The 24,027-nt window shown below is 34.4% G+C and overlaps 1 protein-coding gene across 3 annotated transcripts in view; it reads left to right on the plus strand.

Annotated features, from left to right (window-relative positions):
• Positions 1-5,554: 5,554 nt before the first annotated feature.
• LOC125061690 (putative oxidoreductase GLYR1 homolog) overlaps positions 5,555-24,027 on the plus strand; it is a 72,455-nt gene continuing 53,982 nt past the window's right edge. Inside the window, exons 1-7 of one of the 3 annotated variants that reach the window (XM_047667233.1) lie at positions 5,555-5,654; positions 5,742-5,778; positions 6,154-6,236; positions 7,425-7,551; positions 14,815-14,964; positions 17,246-17,440; positions 19,528-19,701. In XM_047667233.1, coding sequence (XP_047523189.1) covers positions 5,620-5,654; positions 5,742-5,778; positions 6,154-6,236; positions 7,425-7,551; positions 14,815-14,964; positions 17,246-17,440; positions 19,528-19,701 — 801 coding nt within the window. In that variant the 5' untranslated portion in view covers positions 5,555-5,619. The remainder of the gene's footprint in view (positions 5,655-5,741; positions 5,779-6,153; positions 6,237-7,424; positions 7,552-14,814; positions 14,965-17,245; positions 17,441-19,527; positions 19,702-24,027) is intronic. The other 2 variants (XM_047667234.1, XM_047667235.1) reach the window with 2 other exon arrangements.

The following is a 24,027-nucleotide window of genomic DNA, read 5'->3' on the forward strand; positions in this document are numbered from 1 at the left end:
CTGTAAATATTGTATGAACAAGCCCCCCGATCTAGGTCGGGGGGATGATGGCCTTGTTGGCTTGAATCTCCCTGTGGGATCAAATGTATCTGTTGGTTCACAAGATGAATTTGACAAAATGGATACCGATTGTTCGGTATCATCTCAAACAGGTGAAGGAAGTCGTAAACGAACACGTTATTTGCGCCTTTGTCGCCAATGTACGAAAATTAAGAAAAAGAAAGGTAGTGGTTCTAGCGGTGATTACTGTCAGTGCGAAAGCTTATGCAATGTAGAAGATGAGTCAATTTTAATTAAAAAGGTTACTTCAAAACCTATATCTCAATCCACGTCATCTCCACACTTGCAAAATAATAATAATTCACATAGCACATCCTCTCAACCATCAACATCTTACACGGAAAATTCAAATATCTCTCAAGACTCTAACGCGGGAAATTTAAACAACACCACAACTTCAGTAACCAATACGGACCCCCGTTCGATTGGCCGTGCTGAATATGTTTCTACCGATGTTTCCCCTTATTTTATACATGTTCAACGTATTCAAAGTTCACCTGACGATGGGACTATTCTCCATCCAATAACATTTGGCAATTTTTTAAAGCAGAACAAATTTAATAATATTATTCCCGGAAGTGTAAAGCGTATAGGAAGAAACAGGTGCGTAGTTGGCTTTTCCGATTATAAAGACGCCAATAATTTTCTTAACTGCAATCTTTTGGAAACGAAAAAGTTAAAAGCCTTCATTCCCACTTTCAGCGTAACAAGAATGGGTCTAGTTCGCGGGGTCCCTGTAGATTGGAGTGTAGAGGAAGTTCAACAAAATGTATCCGTACCTATAGGCTGCGGCAAAATACTTAAAATAAGACGTTTGAATCGCAAGGTAAAAATTAATGACTCGGTTTCTTGGAAACCCTCTGAATCAGTTGTATTAACATTTGATGGGCAAGTTTTACCAAAAAGGATTTTCATGTGTTATAATGCTCTTCCAGTAGAAATATATATTTATCCTACCATACAATGCTATAAATGCTGCCGTTATGGTCATACCAAAGTTCAATGTCGTTCTAAGACTCCAATATGTTATAACTGTGGAGGTCAACATGCAGGTGTATCATGTGACAGGTCAGATAAAGATCCTCTGTACTGTGTAATGTGTGAAGTCGAAGGGTCCCATTCAGCGATAGATAAGTCATGTCCAGAATTTGTGAGACAGACAGAAATCAAAGTTAAAATGGCTCAGTGCTGCATGTCTTATGCCGAAGCCAGTAAATATTTTTCTTCTATTAAGCCTTCATACGCAGATGCATTAAGTTCAACAATTCCGGAAGTACCAAAACCCGTATATTCTTCCGCAGCGAAGTCTGTATCTCGTGATAATTCTACTAATGCCTCAAATAAAAAGACAATATTCTTAAAACCTCGCTCTCCTCGTAAACCACAACATGGTTATGATCGTGTTGCTCATTATAATGTTTTAAAAGATTTCCAAGTTCCAGAGCCTAAAAATGGCAGTGCTCTGGTTGGACACAAAAATAAAGAAGAAGAAAAATCTGATGTATTAGAAATGATACTAGCATTATTAACTAGTTTAATAAACTCAAACTTATTGAAACCGTCCCACGTTGCCTCTATTAATGAAAAAATTAAATCAGTTAATGTTATTAAAAATAATGGATTCCAAGATAATTCAATGGAATTGCAGGAGTGTTGTTCCAAAGAAACATGATTTGATATATTTGATAAATAAACATTCTCCCGTTGTTGTTGCGTTATCTGAAACGTGGTTGAAGCCAGGGTACCTATTAAGGATCCCAGGATATACCTGCTTGCGTGATGATAGATTTGATGGCCATGGTGGCGTAGCGTTACTTGTCAGGAACTCAATTAATTTTTCTGAAATAGCGTTTTCTTCATTAATCTCTAATGATGCCATTAATATTGTCGGCATAAAAATTGATAATATTTCTATAGTTTCCATTTACCTAGCTCGTTCCTCTTTTGTTATTCTCAATAGCGTTAATAATTTACTTTCTTCACTTAGTCGTCCATTCCTTCTATTGGGTGACTTTAACTCTCATCACCAAATGTTTGGTTGTGGCACTACTGACTCCAATGGTGTACGTTTAGTTGAAATATTAGATTTACATAATTTGTGTTTACTTAATACTGGCTCACCAACCAGACGTACAAAGCCTAATGAAAAGCTTAGCGCGGTTGACTTATCAATTTGTACTCCAGATCTTGCTTCTTCTCGTTCTTGGTACACTTCATCATCTACTTTTGGCAGTGATCATTTCCCGATTATCATATCCTCACCTATTAGACGCTCTCCTTATCAAAAACGACAACCTCGTGTGAAATATAAATTAAATAATGCTGATTGGCTTGCATTTAAAATCCTTGTCGAATCTAAAATAAATGATTTGCCTGAATTAGTTAGCGGTGGTGAGACCAATTCCTCTAAAGCTTTGGCTACATGTTTAATAGAATCTGCCGATCAGATTTTTTCTGTCAAACGAAATCCGTCTAATAAAATTCCTTTTCCTCCATGGTGGGATAGAGAATGTATGGTTGCTGTAAGCAGAAGAAAGGAAGCTGAGAGAGTCTATGCTGAGGACATGTCCAATGAAAATTTAGATATTCTCAATGAAGTTATTAGTACCACACGTAAATTCCTCAGAGATAAAAAGCAGGCAGGCTGGAAAATTTTTTGTACTTCTTTATCTCCTTCTACGTGCCCTTCAGAAGTTTGGACAAGTATTAAACGTTTTCGATCTGCTTTCAAAGAATCTTTATCATCGTCTTCACTTCCCCCTTTTTTAACAAATGCCTTTTTAGACAGATTAGCTCCTCCATCAGCTGCTGAATCGATCTACTTTCCTTTGGAATCGTCTTTGATAGATGACAGTTCCTCTTTAAACTCTCCTTTTTCATTACATGAATTGAAAGGTGTGCTTTCACATGTTAAAGATTCATCTCCTGGTCAGGATGGTATTATGTACTCATTTTTATCTCATCTTGGTGATACTGCCTTAATGTATTTTTTAAATTTAATAAACTCCGTCATGGTCACAGGTAATATTCCTGAAACATGGAAGTCTCAAGAAGTTATAGCGATTAAAAAACCTAACAAACCTACCAATGATGTTGCCTCATATAGACCTATTGCGTTGTCCTCCGTTTTAACTAAAATTGCTGAACATCTTGTGAAGAATCGTTTGGAATGGTTTATAGAAAACAATAATTTAATAGCCAATAGTCAATACGGTTTTCGGAAGTCAAAATCTACAATAGACAATTTAGCTATATTGACCACAGATATTCGCATAGCTTTTTCGCGTGATGAAGATATTGTTGCTGCCTTTTTGGACATCTCTGCCGCCTATGATAATGTGAACATTTCTATTCTACAACGCAAATTATTAGAGCTACAGGTTCCTACGTTATTAATACGTTTTATCATCAATTTACTATCATGCAGATACATATCATTAATCGTTCAGAAAGATGGTAATATTACCGAGTTAAAGCGTACAGTTTTTAAAGGCCTTCCCCAAGGTTCGGTACTAAGCCCACTTTTATATAATATTTACACGTATGATTTAGAATTATCTATAAATTCCCATATAAATGTGCTACAATATGCAGATGATCTTCTTTTTTATTCCGTTGATAAATCTGTGGTTAAGGCTTGCAATTCCATGTCTAGTTCACTTAATTGTCTTAATATCTGGTTAGTTAAAAATGGCCTAGATCTATCAGTTTCCAAAAGTTCTATAGTCGTATTTTCCAAAAAACGCACAACTCCTATAATAAATGTGACCTTCAATGGTCAATCTTTGCCACTCCAAACAAAAATTAAATTTTTAGGAGTTATATTGGATTCAAAATTGTCTGGACTTGCCCATTATGAACATGTTGTTATGAAATGTGCACAGCTGCTTAACATCATGAAATGCCTTTCAGGTGTATGGTGGGGTGCTCATCCGTTTTCTATGAAACTTGTGTATAACGCTCTTATAAGATCTGTTTTAGATTATGGCACATTTCTCTTAGATGGAGGAAGTGTCTTGGGAAGTAAAAAACTTGATGTCATTCAGTCAAAAGCTTTGAGAATTGTGACAGGAGTAATGAAATCAAGCCCATCCAATGCTTTACAAGTAGAATGCTGCGATCCTCCTTTAAAATTAAGAAGGCAATTTTTAAGTGATCGATTCTTGTTCAAATCTATGCAGTTTTCTAACCACCCTCTACATGGAAGGCTGCATGAATTGAACAATATTATTTATACATCCCGTTACTGGCGTCACAAATCATTACCATGTCTAATAATAAGCTTTCGTAAATTTTTAACATTACACAGCCGCATTCATCGATCTCCATCATTACCCATATTTATGACACAATTCAATTCTTTAATTCTTGATCCGGATATAAGATATAATATAGGCGTCCGTAAGCAAGATATTCTGGAAACAAATATTCGTTTCATGAGTAGCGTTGAGGAACAAAATTGGGAAGGTTGGGATTATATTTTTACAGATGCCTCTAAAATCTCTGTTGATGATTGTGTTGGAGTTGGTCTAATTCATTGGCAACATAAAATAATTCAAAAGATTAAACTTCCTCCTGAATCCTCGGTTTTTACTGGAGAGTGTTTTGCTCTTTTAAAAGCTTTAGAACTAGTTATTTTATTAAAATCTAAAAGTACAATCATATTTTCAGACTCAAAAAGTGCACTACAATCTCTTGAAAAATTTCCTTTCCAAATGAAACTTTGTTATCCTATTATTTGCGAAATACGTGATAAGCTTTTAATATGTTCTCAAAGAAATTACACCGTTATCTTTGCATGGATTCCAAGTCACAGTGGAATTAAAGGAAACGAGAAAGCCGATGAGCTTGCTAAAGAAGCTATAAAGGATGGAGACATAGTCCCATACATTAATTATTGTCATGATTTAGCTGCTCTCCCGAAAACCCATCTTTGGGAGTCATGGAATGATGTTTGGTTGAGAAGCAGCAAGTTCAAAGGCAAACATTATGCTGAAATTCAACCCAGGATCCCCAGTAGACCATGGTTCTTTGAGATTAAAAGTTCTAAAACTGTCACTTCTATCATTTCCAGAATGCGTTTAGGACATGTTTGTACACCTCATCATTTAGCAAGGCTTCGTATTATTGATAGTAATATTTGTGAGTGTGGAGAAGATATTGGTGACCTTGACCATATTTTCTTTTCTTGTTCCCAATATGACCGTACCTCCTTTCTGAATTCTTTACAATCACTTCATGTTCCGTTTCCGACTAAAATCTCCTGCCTTTTGCTTTATCCTTTATTGTATTATAATGTATTATCTTCTTTCATAATCTATAATAATATTAAGATGTAATATGTTTATGTACATATTTTATTTTTAACCAGCTTATCCCTTTATTTCCTTCTGATGTCTTTGTTTATTTTTTTTCGCGTGTAGTTTCCCAACCTTTTACTTGAAACTGGCATAAAGTTGAAGCTGTTGCCATAATATTAAAAAAAAAAAAGTCTCTATAAATTTTAGGTTGTCTCTGAATTAGTTCGTCGTGGAATCGTATCGAAGGTGGACGTGTACAATGACTGAAGGATATAAACTTGGTGATTTAGTTTGGTATGTAGATAAAACCTACCTTTAAATGTCGATAACATTTCCAACAATATACATTTAATATCTAAAACTATTAATTTTTTGTTTCAGGGCTAAGATGAAGGGTTTCAGCCCTTGGCCAGGCCGGGTGAGTCCTCTAGTTACGCTATTTTAAACGTATTTTTTCAAATTCAGCGGCTCTTCAAAAGTATATTGTTGTTAAAAATTGTTGCACTTAATACTACGTTTTCAAATTGGAATGCAATCAATTTGTTAATATGAGCGGGAATTTGTGTATAATAGCTGACGCCGCTGTCAGGTATTACGGTCATTGCCCAGAAAAAGGCCGTACAAATAATGCTTTACGCATGTGTTGGGACCATAATTGAATATATAATTATTTTGATGTTTATAAAATTTCTTGGAGTAAATTGTATTCTATTTCTTTCACTCTCATCATAAGTGTGTCAGAAAGAGAGAGTAACATGAAGAAAATATCACAGTATATTTTTTTAATTTTCAGGTATCAATACCAACTCCTGAATTGAAGCATCCGAAAAAAGGAATGTCTGTGCAATGCATTTATTTCTTTGGAACCAATAATTAGTAAGTATATATCTCAGATAATGATATTACTTATACAATTCTCGAACATGAGCTTGCTATTGCTGTTTGTATTGAGGAAGTTGTTATTATTGAATTAAAAATGCAGAGGGAAAAGAAAAATGTAAACCAATCATACTTGGACTTATAAAGGTGCAAATTAATGATTTATGAATTAAAAGAAGTAAGTTTTGTCACATTTAAAACTAGTTGTTTTAGTGTATAACAGTAAGAGCAAATATGTTATTTTATATTGAAAAGCAGGAGCTACAGCTAAAGTACAACAGCCTTTACTGGATGCTAGGAAGAAACTCAAGACTTTCTCTAGATAACAAACTTCTTATATATAAAGTCATCCTAAAGCCCATTTGGACATATGGCCTCCAACTGTGGGGCAGCACAAGTGATACCAACATATATACTCCAGCGACAACAGAACAAGATCCTAAGAGCAGTTGCAAAAGAACCATGGTACATAACCAACAACAAAGTTCTCGAACACCTTAAAATGAGAACTATCAAAGAGGAAAACGGGAGACTGGCAGCTAAATACAAAGAGCGGTTACGCTGTCCCCCTTTGCCAATGAACTTGCTCGCCAACTCAGACAGTATGTGAGTCTACTAAAACGTCACCATATTCTAGAGCTAGAAGACCGGCAGTAGCTCTAGACAGAAGATGAGTAGATGCTTCCAATGGGAAGTCACTCCACATGACAGCACCACAGAAAAAAATTCGCTCATAGCCTTAGGGCTGATTGCAAATAACTGAAAAAAAAATGTATTTGAAAATATACCATTATTTATTAACCTTTTAGCTTGTATAACATAAAGAAATTGGGTAAATGTTAGTTCATCACTGGTCTTTTAGGGCAGAATGTAAAGAGCACTTATTTAAATATTTTTCTATTAGAATTTACTATTATACATAAAGATAATTCTTATGCACCAAAACAGGGACTCCTTTGACAAAATATATCCTCCTTTTTTTATATTTAATTATGTCAATGGTACTATATTTATGTATATGCAACGAAGTGTTAATAAATAAATAAATAAATACAGCTTTGCCCAGGAAAACAAAATTGTACTATTATCTTAACATAAAGAAGATCTCCGTGCCTATTAGAAAAATAAATGCTCCAATAGGTGTATCTTATATTGGCTATATATTTATTATTAATTACTTTGCAGTGCATGGATAGAAGAGCATAATATTAAACCTTACCAAGAACATAAGGAGCAATTGATTAAATCAAGCAAGTCTGCGGCGTTCAAAGAGGCCTGCAATCAGATCGAAGACTATATAGTTCATCCTGAGGTGAGATTAATTAAAAAAAAAAAGGGTGCGTGTACTTATGTACGCGCGTAAGAAGTTATACTTCTCGGGCTTTCTTTATTTTTTAAAAATATTAAATAAATAATAATAAATATTTATCATTAATAATTTAATAATATTTAGTATATTATTCAATTATTAATTAATATTAATAATAGTTATTGTTATTTATTATTTTATTATATTATTCATTCAATTTAATAACTAGGTATGTTTCATAACCTTTTAACTTAGTAACAATAGGTCTTTGTGAAAAAGCATTGCTAAATTTCTTTGAAAAAATAATTAAAACTCCTTTATTTATTTAAAAGGTACTACAAAGGTCATTATGGTCATTCAAAATTCTTGGCATAGCTGCTAACTTCACGCATATTCTATTTCTTTTTACTTGTAGATTGTCTTATTCCTATCTCGTTCGCGCACGCTCGGAGCCCGGCTGGTTTAAAAAGAATTCGTTAGTGGGCAACTTCATACTGATAAATTTGATTCACGGTGCGCGCGCATGGTATAATTTCACTCTCATCAATTTTTCATAACGCGCCTAAAGAAGTATAACTTCAAAAAGAGTGTGTACAAAGTACACAATATGTCAGAGGTGAAACTTCTTTGGCAAACTAATTTTGAACTCTTGTTGATATTTAGACAAATCTAAAACTCTAGATTTCCGAGACTTGGAGGGAAAAAGGAAGAGGTTGAAGGAATTTAATTGTCTTTAAAATATTAAGTGTCGAAATTTAATACTAATTATAAATTTAATTTATTTCTTCGATAATAAAAACACGTGGTATTTAAATTTTCAATTCGTCATTTGAGAATTCAATAAATTATTTTGCATAAAATATAAAATACCAATATTTCATAAATTCTATTTTACGAAATTCCTTCTCACTCTCTCTCAATCGGTCTCAATCGCTCTCTCCCTTTTCGTCGACAAAAACGCTGCACATCTTCGTGACGCATAGCGGAGTCCGTAATGGTTCCGTTCCGCTCGTAGTGGAAGGCGGGCGTATAGCTCGAAGTAATTGCGGCGCCGCACCGCGTGGCCGCGCTCTAATTAAACTTTTTTACATCTTGGATAACACTATTGTAATTTCATACCCTAACTTTTTGAAAATATTCTATAGCCTATGTTCATCAGGGTTAACCTAGAGTTCTAATGGTGAAAGATATTTTAAATCGGTCGAGTAGTTTCCGAATTCAAAGCAAAAAATCAAATCTTTTTATAATAAGCCGTTCAAGTATTACGTTAGCAGATTTACTGCAATTCACCCCCCCCCCCCCCTTCCTCTTGCCTGCAAAACTAAGCAAAGCTCTCAAAAATAATCCTCGAATCCTCGAAAATCAATTTCGTTTTCAAGCATAGACAATGTGTGGGTAATATGTGTAAAAAAGTAAATTATTACTGTTGACTTAATCACCAAATAAGAAAATCAATGACCCCCCCCACTCTCTATTGTACTTACGTAATCCTGATAAATATAGTACTGAAAATACTATTGTATATAAATATAGACAAAACAGCAATAAAACTAAACTTAAATAAAAGTTATTGCTGGAATCAAATGTATAATGGGAATTAAGATCCTATTAAGTAACCTTTTGGCAGTCGGTGTCAATGATCTGTTTCCTAAGACCAAGGGTTCTTCAAGAAAAGAGCATTCTTAAAAGGCAGGCAACGCACTGATGACTTGGATTCAGTGTCCATCAGTGGTATCAGTTAACATCAGGTGAGACTCCTGTCCGTTTGTTCTATAAAAAAGGGTGCGTGTACTTATGTACGCGCGTAAGAAGTTATACTTCTTTGGCATTATTAAAAATAGTTTTTGATTGCAGGCAAATAATTAATTACAATTAAATAATCAAAGACTGGAAAAGGAGTTACACACATTATAGTGAATAAAGTTCAGTTTACATTTGAAAAATTAAAGAAATAAATATTTATTATTATTCTCTTACATTAAGTGTAACATAAATTCTATTATTATTCGAATATTGTTTTTAAATTATGTCACGGTGCGAGCGCATCGTAAAATTTCACTCTTATCAATTTTTCATAACGCGCCTAAGGAAGTATAAATTCAAAAATTGTCAAACTTCATCCACAAGGAATGTCTAAAAAATTTATGAATCCACTTGACTATTGACTTCTGAGAGTATATATTTTTTTAATAACAATGTTGCATTACATGTTTGGTACAAATGATCTCTTCCAGGCAACCCTTGTAAGGAAAAAACAAAAGGAAGGTGCTCTGGATATCTAAATTAAAATTACAGATTAAATAAAAATATGTTATACACATCAACAACTTGAAAAATAATGTTTAAAATGATTTTTTTTTGTTTTTTATATTATATTCTGTAGAAAGAGCACTTAAATGCTACAAAAATCGAAAATTAATACAAATTATAAATTTAGTTTACAATTATTCGTCATTTGAGATATCGATAAATTATTTTGCATAAAATATAAAATACGAATATTTCATAAATTCTCTTTGCGAGATTTTAATTTTTAATATAAAATTTCTATAAGGTAATTAATTCCCCCTTCTCACTCTCTCTCAGTCGGCCTCAATCGTTCTCTCCCTTTTCTTCGACAAAAACGCTGCACATCTTCGTGACGTTCTCGAAAAATTTTACCCTCATGCGCCTAAAGAAGTTTCACTTCAAAAAAACATTTTAAGTTTAGATAATGTATGTTAACACAAATATTTTAAGTAATTGGGTTGGATTAAATGAAGAAAGTAATAAAAGATACCTATAATATAGTGAATATTTTTGTATTTCTAATATCAAATGAAATTTCATAGTGTTATAAACATACAAAAAGACAAATCATTCATACTTGATGGGAATATCAAATAGGCTATTATAGAACTTGGAGCATTTATTTTTTTTATAGCTTTCTATTCCTTGAGTATGATAACATTTATTGAATGTAAAATACTAGTCACAAAAGCTAACATGTCTTATACTACTAAGGATTATTCATTTTATATATGTACCAGCAGACCGGCCAAGCGTTGCAGTGGCTAAGGTTTTTGTTATATTACATAGTAGCAAACTATTCAAGGGAAACGGTAGGAGAACACCAGTCATGGGGACCACCATGCTTTTTTGGCATGCACTTAAATTGTAGCTTATATGAAACGTTGATACTTTCAACACAACGCCATCTGTTAGAAATGTGCCTATCAAATAATAAACAAATATTAAATAATATTGCGGGTATACATTGTGATGTAAGCTATCCTATCTTTTAAGTTGGATCAAACTACACACGGTGTGCAAATTTGAATGAAATTGGTTCGGTAGTTTAGGAGTCCATAGCGGACAAACAACGTGACACGTAATTTTTATATATTAAGATGTAAGTAAATAAATTAAGTCTTCCTACTTCTATGTATTTGAAAGCGATGTTTAAAAAATCGGAAAACGTTTTTATATGGTTTTAAAAGGATTACCGAGAAAAGGTTGATTGAATTGTTGAAATAGCTGTAATAACTATGGAACTTTGAATAGTTATTATGACTTAGGTGATATTCAAAGGCGAGCGTGAACTAAGCCTTTTTGGATGAAACCCCCCCCCCCCATGTAACGCGCCGTAACGTTTTTCTGTACCCAATAGTAAAACGTTTCGTGATCACCCAGTTACTCTTTATACCTAAAAGTTACCATTATGTGGTGTAAAGTACTGAAAACTCGAAAATAATATAAGCAACAACGCGTAATTTAATCCCCGCCCCGCATAGTAACGTTTTACAAAAGGAAAAAAGTTCGTTACGTAATACTTGAACGCTCCCTTATGGCAAAATCCAATACATTTAAACGTATTGGATTTTGGGGAGTCATAGGCCACGTTCACACGGCGACCATTCGATTCGATATTTTCACGTATACGGTTTTACCGTATACGATGCAATCGTTCACACGGCAACCATTCGATTCGATTTATTTTTTCGATCTAGGAAATAAAAACCTCGATATATATTAGAATTCTGTCCTCCATATTGACAACCGACTCATGCAACGCACAAGGGCAACTGCGGGCCACACGTGCGTATGTGTACGATTCTCGAATGGACGAGTCGTGTGAACGAGACAACATGAACGCCCACTGCGTGTCGTATTCGATAAAATCGTTTCGAGACGCGGCGTTTCCGGTGACAACTTCGCACGGTATACGGTAAAATATATTTCTCGAACACGGGATTTTCCGTATGAACGCCGTGTAAACAATTTTTAAGTTTTCATATACATATATTCTGTTGTCACTACTCTATTCGATAAAATCTCGTATACGGTATACGGGAAAATAATCGCCGTGTGAACGTGGCCTTATGCTTTCACTACGTTGAAATTCACGTTTGACGTACAAATATAAACATGGCTCCGAAAATCTGTCAGACAAGAGTGTACCAGTGATACCAACTACAGAATTTTCCATCTAGGACCTTCAAATACCACTAAATATCGTAATACGATACGATAATACATAGGGCCGAATATGCATCAAAAACACATTCAAGTACTAAATTCGATGTTAAAATATTATAGCTTTTTGATATTACAGTTATAGCTTGAAGATTGTATTTGGTTTAATTTGTTTGGTATTACGATATACATCGTATGAATCGTGTGTGATTTAAGAAAAAAAACGTGTGGCACTCGGGGACTGCCGCGCTAAAGCTATTGCATAGCATTTTTTATCAACTTATGCAGTTATAATTATTTATTTATGCAGACTCAGACTAAAACGCCTATATAGTCTGTCTCACTCTAAAGGCCGATTTACATTATCTTAGTGTTTAGGATAGTGCTTTAGTTGAAACATGTAAACGCTACTTGCTTTAGTACAGTTCTACTTGACTTTCAAGTTGATTCAAAATATAATCGCTTTTTATTTTTGTTTCAAGTGATACCCCGCCCGCGCCCGCGCACCCCCCGTTCATTGTGGCGCTGTAATGATACTCTACTGGAAGAAATGTAAACGTTCACTCGCAACGCACTAAAGCACTAAAGAACTTGCCTTTCAACTTGTACTAAAGCACTCTCCTAAACACTAAGATAATGTAAATCGGCCATAACGAGTACCGGCTGCACCGGCGCTCACGCTACGTCACCGATCTCGTCAAGAGATGGGAATGCGCAGTATGCGTTCTGTCCCACTCTAACGCGTATTTGCCGCACCTATATTACGTCATCGTGTGTTAGGTTTTTTTTTGTTACGGAATTTCTTGATTCGGTCGCCGCGCTCAAAGCCCACGCTATAATCTGTGTAATAGCTTAAAAGATCAACATGTACAGTAAAGATCAACATAAACAGTAGCAAAAGAAAAACAATAACTGTCTCTTTTATACTCATAAGCTTGACCGAGCGCGAGAGAGACGGACAGTCGTTTCATGATGCATATTGAGTGTGACATTACGCCTCGTGCTTATTCACAGACACTACACAAGCACAAAGTGTAAATGTGTTGAAGCCGCCAGCTTTAGATAACATACCAATACTTAAGTGTAATTATTTTTATAATCAGATTACATAACTAACCGAATGAGGTGCCGAAATTTCTCAGCCTTCTTGCCTTTGTTATGGTTAATTGCATTAACCACGTGTGCCATTATTCTTAGATAACATTGCATGTAGGATTGCATTGCATTTTGGTCTCAATTACTAAACCCACCATTGTTACTTATCTATAATATACAGGGTGGCCAAAAAGTCGTGGATCAAACGCAAATATAGATGAAGTCATCAGCTGCTAAAAATTGTTCTACGGAAGGTCCCTAAGCTCAACCCCTGCAGAGTTATAATTTAGTTTGCGTTTTTATAAGAAAATTGACTTTTTTACTAATTCTTATTAAAATTCGAAAATACCTACATCCTATATCTTTTTCAAAATATCCAATAGATTGGTACTGATGAGTTCTTGCGTTAGACATACTATTTTTAGTTGTTTATTGAGTGTATTGAAGATAATATTAAGTTATACGATATAACAATTTCTTAAATAATAACTTTTTGTTTACTTCGGACCCCACTGTGAAAAAAAAATACTCTACCGAAAAGTGACCCTGTATTACAAGTTTTGGGGCATTTAATAGGGATTCTGAAAAGGTATTACACATGGTCATGAGTCGCTCTAATATCTTTCCCTTACCAACTCGAAAAGTATCGCGCAGCCGGGATATACAACGACCAATATTTATGCTTAACACTACCAATGTTAAGGGTGGTACCAATTCTTATTTTTTAGGCAAAACATTTTGTTATTATTTTTTATGATATATCATACAAAAATACATACAACCTTTAATTGTCACCTTCTACGATCAACCCCTATTTTTTATTATAGTAGATAGTTATTTTTATTGTACGAAATATTTTCTAGGAATAATATTATACATGGCAAAACGACGTTTGCCGGGTCAGCTAGTTATAAAGATTTTTTTTAACTTTCGTACTAACTACTAACTGACGTGAGACTGATCTTAAATTAAATTATCATGATTTATGTGCACTTTTTTATTTTTATTTTTCATGTATCCATTATTAGTTTACTTTGTTTTTGTTCGTGTTTAGTTCTTTTTTCTTAATAACTATATGTAATATGTATTTTTGCACTTCTTGTCTACCTTATCTGATTTATTTCATTTTTCATTTCTCACAGTGATTGCCTGGAAGCGATCGCTCGAAAGCGATAAGGCCGCCAGTTGCCCTCCTTTTCATATAATTATTTTAATTGTATTTTTTTTTAAAGACAATTCACACCAATTGACCTAGTCCCATGCTAAGCTGGTGAAGCTTGTGTTATGGGTACTAGACAACGGATATACATACATATTATAGATAGATAGACATATAAATACATATTTAAACACCCAAGACCTAAGCACAACACCAAATGCTCATCACATCGATGTTCGTCTCTACCGGGGATCGAACCCGAGACCCATGGATTCGCAGTCAGGGGTACTGACCACTAGACCAATGAATCGTATTATGTTATCTATCGACATATTTATATGTTCACAGAGTGAATTCACAGTAGCGATATTGTGTATATTATGTGTTAAATATTATATATGTACCTACTTTATTATATTTTATTTAATGTTTCTCGACATTATCGTATTGGCATAGTCTGTAAGGATAATGTATGTATTTCTGTAATAAATAAATAAATAAAAAAATGTTTCTGTATGCAACGAAGTGTTAATAAATAAATAAAAATTGTTTCGTAGAACTTTGGTGAAATTGACGAACATGTCCGTGATCCCGACGAGGAGTTTGACAAGATGAGGGATGTGCTCAGGAAGGAGAGCACGGAGTCCGTACCCAAGGAGGAGGCCACTCCTGAAGTGAAGAAAGAAAAGAAGAGCTCTACTCCCAAGGTATTAAAGTTGCTTTTTGTATTACAATTTTCTTAACTTGTCTCATCCGGTACAATTCATTCAATTGTATCTTTATCCAGGTGCTCTAGTCATATTGAGTGTCAATAATAAAGATTTACTAGCTGACCTGGCTAACGTCGTTTTGCCATGTATATTATTTATAATAAAAAACAGGGGTTGATTATAGAGGGTTGAAAATTTAGGGTTGTATGTATACTTTAATGCTGTATCATAATTTTTTTTTTAAATGATAATAATGATAAATAATTTAGGGGTGGACTACTCTAAACATTTAGGGGGATCAAAAATAGATGTTGTCCGATTTTCAGACATACTCAATATGCACACAAAATTTCATGAGAATCGGTCCAGCCGTTTCGGAGGAGTTTAACTACAAACACCGCGACACGAGAATTTTATATATAAGATTAGATTTGTACTAACGAACAACTTAAATCGGATTATGAATAGACTTTTTGACATCACTGTAAGTGATATGGAATAATATCCCTCCGCTGAAAAATCTTCAACTAAAATCAAAATTTCGTCGCAGTTACAAAGTAAATGTACTTACTCAACAAAATTATATATTTATATATTTCTTGTAATAGTTTTAGTTACAATTATTCTTATTCTTTATTTAATATATACTTTTACACATAATTATTCCAAGACTTTTTTACTAACACTGTTAATATTTACTATTGTTATAAAATAGAGAATTTTTTTTGCGCAATCTAACTTGTGGTATCTGGCGGAATGACCAGCGCTGTGGAAAACGTCTGCTCCACAGCATAATGCTTAGGTTTCCTAGAAAAGCGGTGCCGTTAACTAACGGCCGTCTTTACTTTTTAACATAATGCAAAAAAACAATCATTTTCGCTCGTCCAAGTCACGTTTCCACTCATTGCATTAATTAAATATGGGCACCGCTACACGCGAAAAACGTTGAACTAATATTTATCACCGCCATGACGGCCGTCATGCAAATGACAGCACAGCTATTTGACGTTACGGTGACACTCAACGTTCTCTAGGAAATCTCCGATGTTATTTATAGACAACGTATGGGTGACGTTACCCAACGCTACATTACGGCCGTTAGATAACGGCACCGCTTTTCTAGGAAGCTAGCTTACGCCAGGGCCAATTACAACCACAGCATACACGCATTACTCACTTGAAACGAACCGAAAGGGATTTTTTTTGTGATTTTTCTTTTTTGATGATTTCAGTTCAGAATTTAATTCAATAAATATTAAAAGTTAACAGATGGGTAGTTTATAGTGTAAACTCAACTCTGAACTTGCTGTATAGCCGCTGTATAGATTGTTTAGGTGAAGGTAATTGTGGATGTAATTGTGAATATTGTGGATGGATAAAACATCAAGGATCATAATGCTGAGCCAGGGCCAGTTACACCCACAACACACACACATTACATACTTAAAACGTCATATTACACACTCAAATCATAAATAAATTTGACGAATATTTATGATCCTAATCCTTGGTGTTGATTTGCTCCAGTTCAAACAATTATAGACTCAAAACTTAGCTATTAAAAAGAGTGGCGGAGAGTTTCTCGCCAGTTCTTCTTACTTCTACGCCCTTGACTTGCGAACTGGTAGTAAATGTAAATTTTGAATTAATTTAACTTCTTTTTTGACGTTCATAAGTGGATTTACCTATATGAATAAAGTTATTTTGAGTTTAACTATCTATTTTGTGTGTTTCTGTGTCTGTGTGTGTGTGTTTTGTTAGTAAGAAATGTTATGTCTGACTGTCGATGCAGAAATCTGCAAGGTTTAATTTTTTTGCTATATACTTTTTCTATTCAAAATAAATCTAATATATAAAATTCTCGTGTCTCGGTGTTTGTGGTTAAACTCCTCCGAAACGGCACGACCGATTCTCATGAAATTTTCTGTGCATATTAGGTATGTCTGAGAATCGGACAACATCTATTTTTCATCTCCCTAAATGTTAAGGGTAGTCCACCCCTAAATATTTTTTTTTATTTTTGGATATTATTTTATGATACAGCATTAAAAAATACATGCAACCCCTAACTTTCACCCCTCTACGATCAACCCCTATTTTTTATTATAAATGAAAAACATGGCAAAACGACGTTTGCCGGATCAGCTAGTTACTTTATAAAGTTGAAGTATGGTGAAATGTGTTTTGTATTTCTTATTTACACACAAATGAATTACCCTAGAACCACGCGGCACTACCGTAAATAAAATTGTGATATTTATATTCTGGAAATTTATAGATTCGTTTGGGTTCTAAGGTGAAGGCTGTTAAGCGTTCTTCGTCGACTGGTCTGAAATCCACGCCCAGGAAAATGGCGAAAGCCTCCCGATCGTTTACGGACTCTGACCTGGCGAATGATAAGCCGTCCATGCTGAACCACTCGTTCTCGAAGAAGTCAAGTCTTCTACAGCGGCCGTCGAATATATTGAGACCTGTAAGTATGATTACTTCTATTGATATATGATAAAGGATGAAACTAAGCTAAACAATTGCCGAGCTATGTAAGACACGATAAACATAGTTGCATCTCCTTTTTACGCATTAGAGTGGCGTTAGAAAATAAAGGACGTATGCCTTCACCAGTGATACTTACTCCTACAGACGTTACGCAATTTTTGGAGATTATTGACCCCCCCCCCCCCATGTAACGCGCCGTAACGTTTTTCTATACCCAAGTATAGTAACGTTTCGTGACCGCCCAGTGACTCTTTATACCTAGAAGTTACCATTATGTGGTGTACAATACTGGAAAGTCGAAAATAATATTAACAATAACGCGTAATTCAATCCCCGCCCCGCATCGTAACGTTTTACAAAAGGACACCCCCCCCTAAATTCGTTACGTAATACGTACGCCTTCATCAGTGATACTTACCCCTACAGAGTGTTTCCCTAAATATCTATAATTACTTTAGTTTGTTGGTTAGGTTCTAGTCTATATAATTTCTATAAATCTAGTGTTTTTTTAAGACAATATAAATTTTGTATAAAGGGGGGTGTTTTTTGGAGATACATCAAGGGGGACCCCTTGATGTATCTCCAAAAAACACCCCCAAGACATCTGGTTTCCTCTTAAATTTGGGGAATACCCCCAAGTTGGCACTACTGGCGATGTGGCAACAAATGTGATTTTTCAACCATTTGATGTGTATGTAGGTATCGTCATAGTCGTAGAATAGTGACGGATCTGACAAATAGTAAACTTTGCAAGGCAATCATTTCAATATAATATAATCATGTTAGTTTTTGTCATAACTATTTTAATTCATATTCTGTTATTATGAAAATTGGCATACAAGCAAACAAAAGGGTTTGTTTTGAAACAATATAAAAATAATAACATTAAATTACACAGTTTTCTAGAAAAATCACATGTTTTTATCAAATCCGTCCCTTTACCGACTGATTAATTTGAAATTTAAAACAAATGGATTTTTTTAATGTAATATAATATTTAGTCAATGTATTATCCATATATGTTAAAAAGTGGATTATGGATTTTTTCCTACGAAAATGACGGTATGTGATATTTTTATGGTGCATAATATTTAGAAATGATAAAGTAAGTTTTACCAAAAAAATTCCTATACTAAAATTCATACAGATATTTTTTAATTAAGGTTCTCATCTTAGAGATATCCACGCTTTTCTGTTCATCTCTACGAGTATGTATCAAAATGAATTACTATTCATTCTTGAGAATGGCTAGACTGAACCAGCTAATTTTGATCTTGTAATATTTGGGCAATGTTTAAACGGTGTAAAACTAGCGAACTGTGGAATAGATTCCCGGTGGGGCTCCTCCCTGGGAGATACGACCTCCAACTGTTTAAAAATGAGTCTTCCTCAAAAGCCGGCAACGCACCGTTTAACTGGGTGTCCACGACTGCCCTTTTTGGGCGTCCCGTGACAATAGCTATACCGTTTCGGCTAATTTTGATTTTGAAATAGTTGTGGAGGTTCGGGGAATCTTTAAACGGAACGACCATAATAAGATGTTATAACATTAAATTTAATTTTAATTGTTAAAAAAAACGATACACAATTTGCTATTCTCTGTATTATTTATTGTAAATAATACAATAAGCAATACAATGCCTTGTAAATTGTTTTTTGTAATAACTGTAGGGTGTTGTAAATTGTAATAAGTAGTTTTAGATTGTATCTGTCACCGTAAAATTGTAAACACCGTTAGATTGTAATCTATCTCGCGAGATTATAAAGTGTCGAAAGATTGTGAACCTCAACAAACTGCTTACAATTTAACGTATAATTATTCGGTAGTTATATGAAATTGTTGGAAAGTAAAATTAATCTGTAATTGACCAAAGAAGTTTGAATGATAACTAAGTTAGTGTAGTACAATCTACCGAATAATAATACGTTAAATTGTAAGCAGTAAGCTGAGGTTCACAATCTTTCGACAGTTTATAATCTCGCGAGATAGATTACAATCTAACGGTGTTTACAATTTTACGTTAACATATCCACTTAAACATTTTAACATAAATAATTTTTCAGGAAACGCCACCCCTGGATCTGGAGAACGTATCTGAGACTCTCCTGGAGAAGAACATAAAGGCGAGCCAAATGAAATTCGGCTTCCTCGGCCTAGGAATTATGGGGAGTGGAATTGTCAAGAATTTGCTCAATTCCGGTCATAAGGTCCTTGTGTGGAATCGTACTGCTGCCAAGGTAAGTGTAGATGTAGATTCCAGGTGTTCCTGGAATAGAAGGTTTAGAAGTTAAATTTAGGAATTTTTGGAATATAGAATTTGGGACCAGCTAGAAAGAAGTACTAATTTAAAGCGAAGTAAAGATGAAGCTTTATATATATATATATATATATACTAGCAGACCCGCCAAGCGTTGCTGTGGCTAAGGTTTTTGTTATATTACATAGTAGTAAACTATTCAAGGGAAACGGCAGGAGAACACCAACCCACCATGCTTTTTTGGTGGTTATGCCATTAAATTGTAACTTATGTGAAACGTTGGTACTTTCAACACAGCGCCATCTGTTAGAATTGTGACTATCAAATAATAAACAAATATTTTGCAATAAAATAATATTGCGGGTATTAATTGAGATGTAAGCTATCCTATCTTTTTAGTTGGATCAAACTACACACGGTGTGCAAATTTGATTGATTTCGGTTCGGTAGTTTAGGAGTCCATAGCGGACAAACACGTAATTTATATATATTAAGATGTATATACTGGAAACATAACTAATCTAAGCGTACGACCAACCAGGCTGCAGAAGATAAACCACTCCTTATATGGAAATTGTATTAGTTTTTTTTTTTTCCCAAGCAAAATTAGAAAATTATCTGAATCAATTAAACTCTCGTTAAACGTAAATTAATCAAACATTAAGAAACTTAAATGATAGGTTTTACCAATTTGCTAGGAAATTGTTAACGAAACACAGTAAGTAAAATTTAAAAATATAATGAAAAACGCAAATCCAAATAATTTTTCGTAAAACTTAACAATCAAATTGCCCCCATGGTCCCCATGTTGAGAAACACTGCTCTAGTCACTTAGGGTACAATTATTACTGTGTTTTTTTCCTCTATTTGTTGTTCTGCATTCTTTCGTTAAGTACTTATATGGAAACGGCAGTATGTGTTAGCTAGTTTTTCTGGAATTGAAGACAGTAGAAGAGAGGCTGCAAAAACCAAGGAATAGATATGATGGTAGGATATGAGGACGGCGATATAGGTCGGTTATCGAAAGCTCCCGCGTTCACAGTACACACACTAGTGCAATTTCACTATACAGTATGTTTAAAAATATGACTTTTTTGGCCAAGCTATATATTTTAGTCTACTCTGGTTTTAGTAATGTTGGGTGGGTTGTAAATAAATAAAAATGTGTCAAATACATATAAATATTATGTGCATACGAGGGTGGATCCAAAAGTTTTAAGCCCGACCACGAACGTAAAAGAGTAGTTTGTGTAAATAATTTTTCATTTTTCAACATAAGCTCCATCTAGCTCAACACACTTATTTTTACTTCACTAACAATTCTTTCAATACTCCTCTTAGAAACACCGGTCGCATCTGATGTCTAATCGTACAATTCTTTCATTAAACTGTTTTTATTTTGCCGGAACCAATTATTTCATAAGAATTTTTTTTTTCTAAGTATTCTAACCTCCAACCAAATAAGTAAACAATCACAGACAAAATAATAATGAGAAAAAAGTTCAACATGTTGTTATAAACAGTAGCAAAAGCAAAACAATAACTGTCTCTTTTATACTCATAAGCTTGATCGAGCGAGAGAGAGACGGACAGTCTTTTCATGATGCATATTCAGTGTGACAAGATGCCTCGCGCTTATTCACAGACACTACACAAGCACAAAGTGTAAATGTGTTGAAGCTGCCAGCTTTAGATAACATACCAGTACCGTTACCATAAGTATAATGAGAATTATCGTTTTGCAACTGAGCGTTTTTTAAGGCAGTTTTTGCCGCGATGGAATACTATGTGGAACCAGCTGCCCACTGAAGTATTTCCGAACCAATTCCCTAATGGCACACCGGCACTGGCGAGGCTTCTGGCAATGTTCATGAGAGGTATCACTTAACCTCAAGTGAGCCTCATGCCCGCTTGCCCCTTGTTACATATATATTAACGTAAAATTGTAAACACCGTTAGATTGTAATCTATCTCGCGAGATTGTAAACCTCAATGAACTGCTTACAATTTAACGTATTATCATTCGGTAGATTGTAATCTATCGAAGTGAAACCGACAGTTGATAACTTTAAGATTGTAATTTGACGGTATAATACGTTAAATTGTAAGCAGTACGCTGAGGTTCACAATCTTTCGACAGTTTACAATCTCGCGAGATAGATTACAATCTAACGGTGTTTACAATTTTACGGTGACATATATAAACATTCTGATTGGGCTAAAGAAATTACAACCTTTTTTCTCTTAGCTTAAGAGTGAGATGACAAACTCTAGTGACAAATATGACATGTTTTCGACAAAAATTCTGGATCTTTGGGCTATTTGTAACACTCAAATCACGTATTTTGTCTCTTCGTCACATTTAATTAATGCTTTGGGCACCTAGAGACGTTTGAATGATTATGTTTTTTTAACTGACTTCAATAAAGCATGCTCTTGTATTGTTGGAATTAGATAATAGTAGAGTATAACTAGCGGCACGAAACTCTAGCGCTGACCGTTATTGCGCAGAAGTAAAAAATAAGGTACCTGAAGCGGAATGAAGAGCGTCGATTGGCTCTCCAGTCGCATTTTGTCCCCCGCGCGACAGTACACATGCGCAGCAATCCCCTCCGCGTATCGGCCAGCGCTAGACTTACGTGCCGCTGGTTATATGATGATCGAAGATAATTGGAAGCCTAGCCAAGCAATTGGTTTAATGGTTTTTGAGATGTGTATCGCATATCACACACACGTAAACAGGCCTTTTTGTTACTTCTTTTTTGTGGTACACTCATTTTCAAAAATATAATTTGTATGATTTTGAGTAATTTTGACGTAAACAGATCTATATTATAAAGATGGCCAATTTTTTTAAATATAACAGGCTTTTCAATGTATGTGGTAATATCGATCGAAATTTTTCTCCTTGATCTGAATTTAGTTATTTTTTTCCTATTGAGTGGTTAGGTATTTTGGGTTGGTTATTTTTTTTTATAATTCACGTACAGGCTTCAACGTATGTACATTCTAGATAACCTTATAGGCTACTTTATTCCTATTATCTACTCTATAATTAAAACTTCGGTAAATTTGTCGAATCGCAAAAGATAGAGAACAGTGGAACGCGTTACAGGAGGCCTTTTTACTGGAGTGAGAACATATTAATGTTCGTATATATGTTAACGTAAAATTGTAAACACCGTTAGATTGTAATCTATCTCGCGAGATTATAAACTGTCGAAAGATTGTGAACCTCAACGTACTGCTTACAATTTAACGTATTATTATTCGGTAGATTGTACTAAACTAACTTAGTTATCATTCAAACTTCTTTGGTCAATTACAGATTAATTTTACTTCCCAACAATTTCATATAACTACCGAATAATAATACGTTAATTTGTAAGCAGTTCGTTGAGGTTTACAATCTTTCGACAGTTTATAATCTCGCGAGATAGAGATACAATCTAACGGTTTTTACAATTTTACGGTGACAGATATAAAATCACAGAGTTTCGGAATTTAATGGCTATATTATCATTCTTATAAATTTGTGGAATCACGGCTCTACCTTAAAACAGCTCCAAATTTTGTTTGCATATTTTCATCACTCGGCAATGTTGCACTTGATCATGTTTAACTGAACCTGATCAAACAAACTTCACTTAGAACTAAAAAAAACCTAACCTAATGTAAGTCACTGGGAACAGAAAAAATATCATTTACATCATGCATGTATCAGTTTTAAATGTTTTTAAGAAGTCCAAAGCCATGGGCCTCCTTAATATTATTTGGGGTTACTACATACAAGTCGTGAAGAACGATAGAAAAAAATTTGGAGCTGTTTTAAAGTGCAGTCGTGATTTGACAAATTTACCAAAACTTCCAAAAATTTAACTTCAACGAAAGTAATATATAGATAGAATAAAAAGTGAGTAAAACGGCTGTGAAACCAAATATTTTTTGCTAATTATAGATGATACTTATTCGTTTTATGGGACAGAGGGCAAACAAGATAAAATTAAGTACTAACGGCCGCCGACTTTATGATAGACCTAGAAAGTATGCATCGGAAATCTTTTGTGTTGACTTAGACTAGAGGCTCAATTACGCCAGGCACACAAGTAATTCCAGAGAGGTGAATGTAGAATGATGACGCATTTCGTCTTTTTTTGACATCCTAAGCCATGACCCGTTCCATATACTAATCTCTCCGGAGATATTTTCTTATAGATTACGGTACGCATCTTTACTTAAACCAATTTTAAGTTAACATTACACATTGAGGTTTATCTTGTGATAAAAATAAACAGTTTTTACAATA

The sequence above is a fragment of the Pieris napi genome, chromosome 24, assembly GCF_905475465.1.
Source record: "Pieris napi chromosome 24, ilPieNapi1.2, whole genome shotgun sequence".
Taxonomy (NCBI): domain Eukaryota; kingdom Metazoa; phylum Arthropoda; class Insecta; order Lepidoptera; family Pieridae; genus Pieris; species Pieris napi.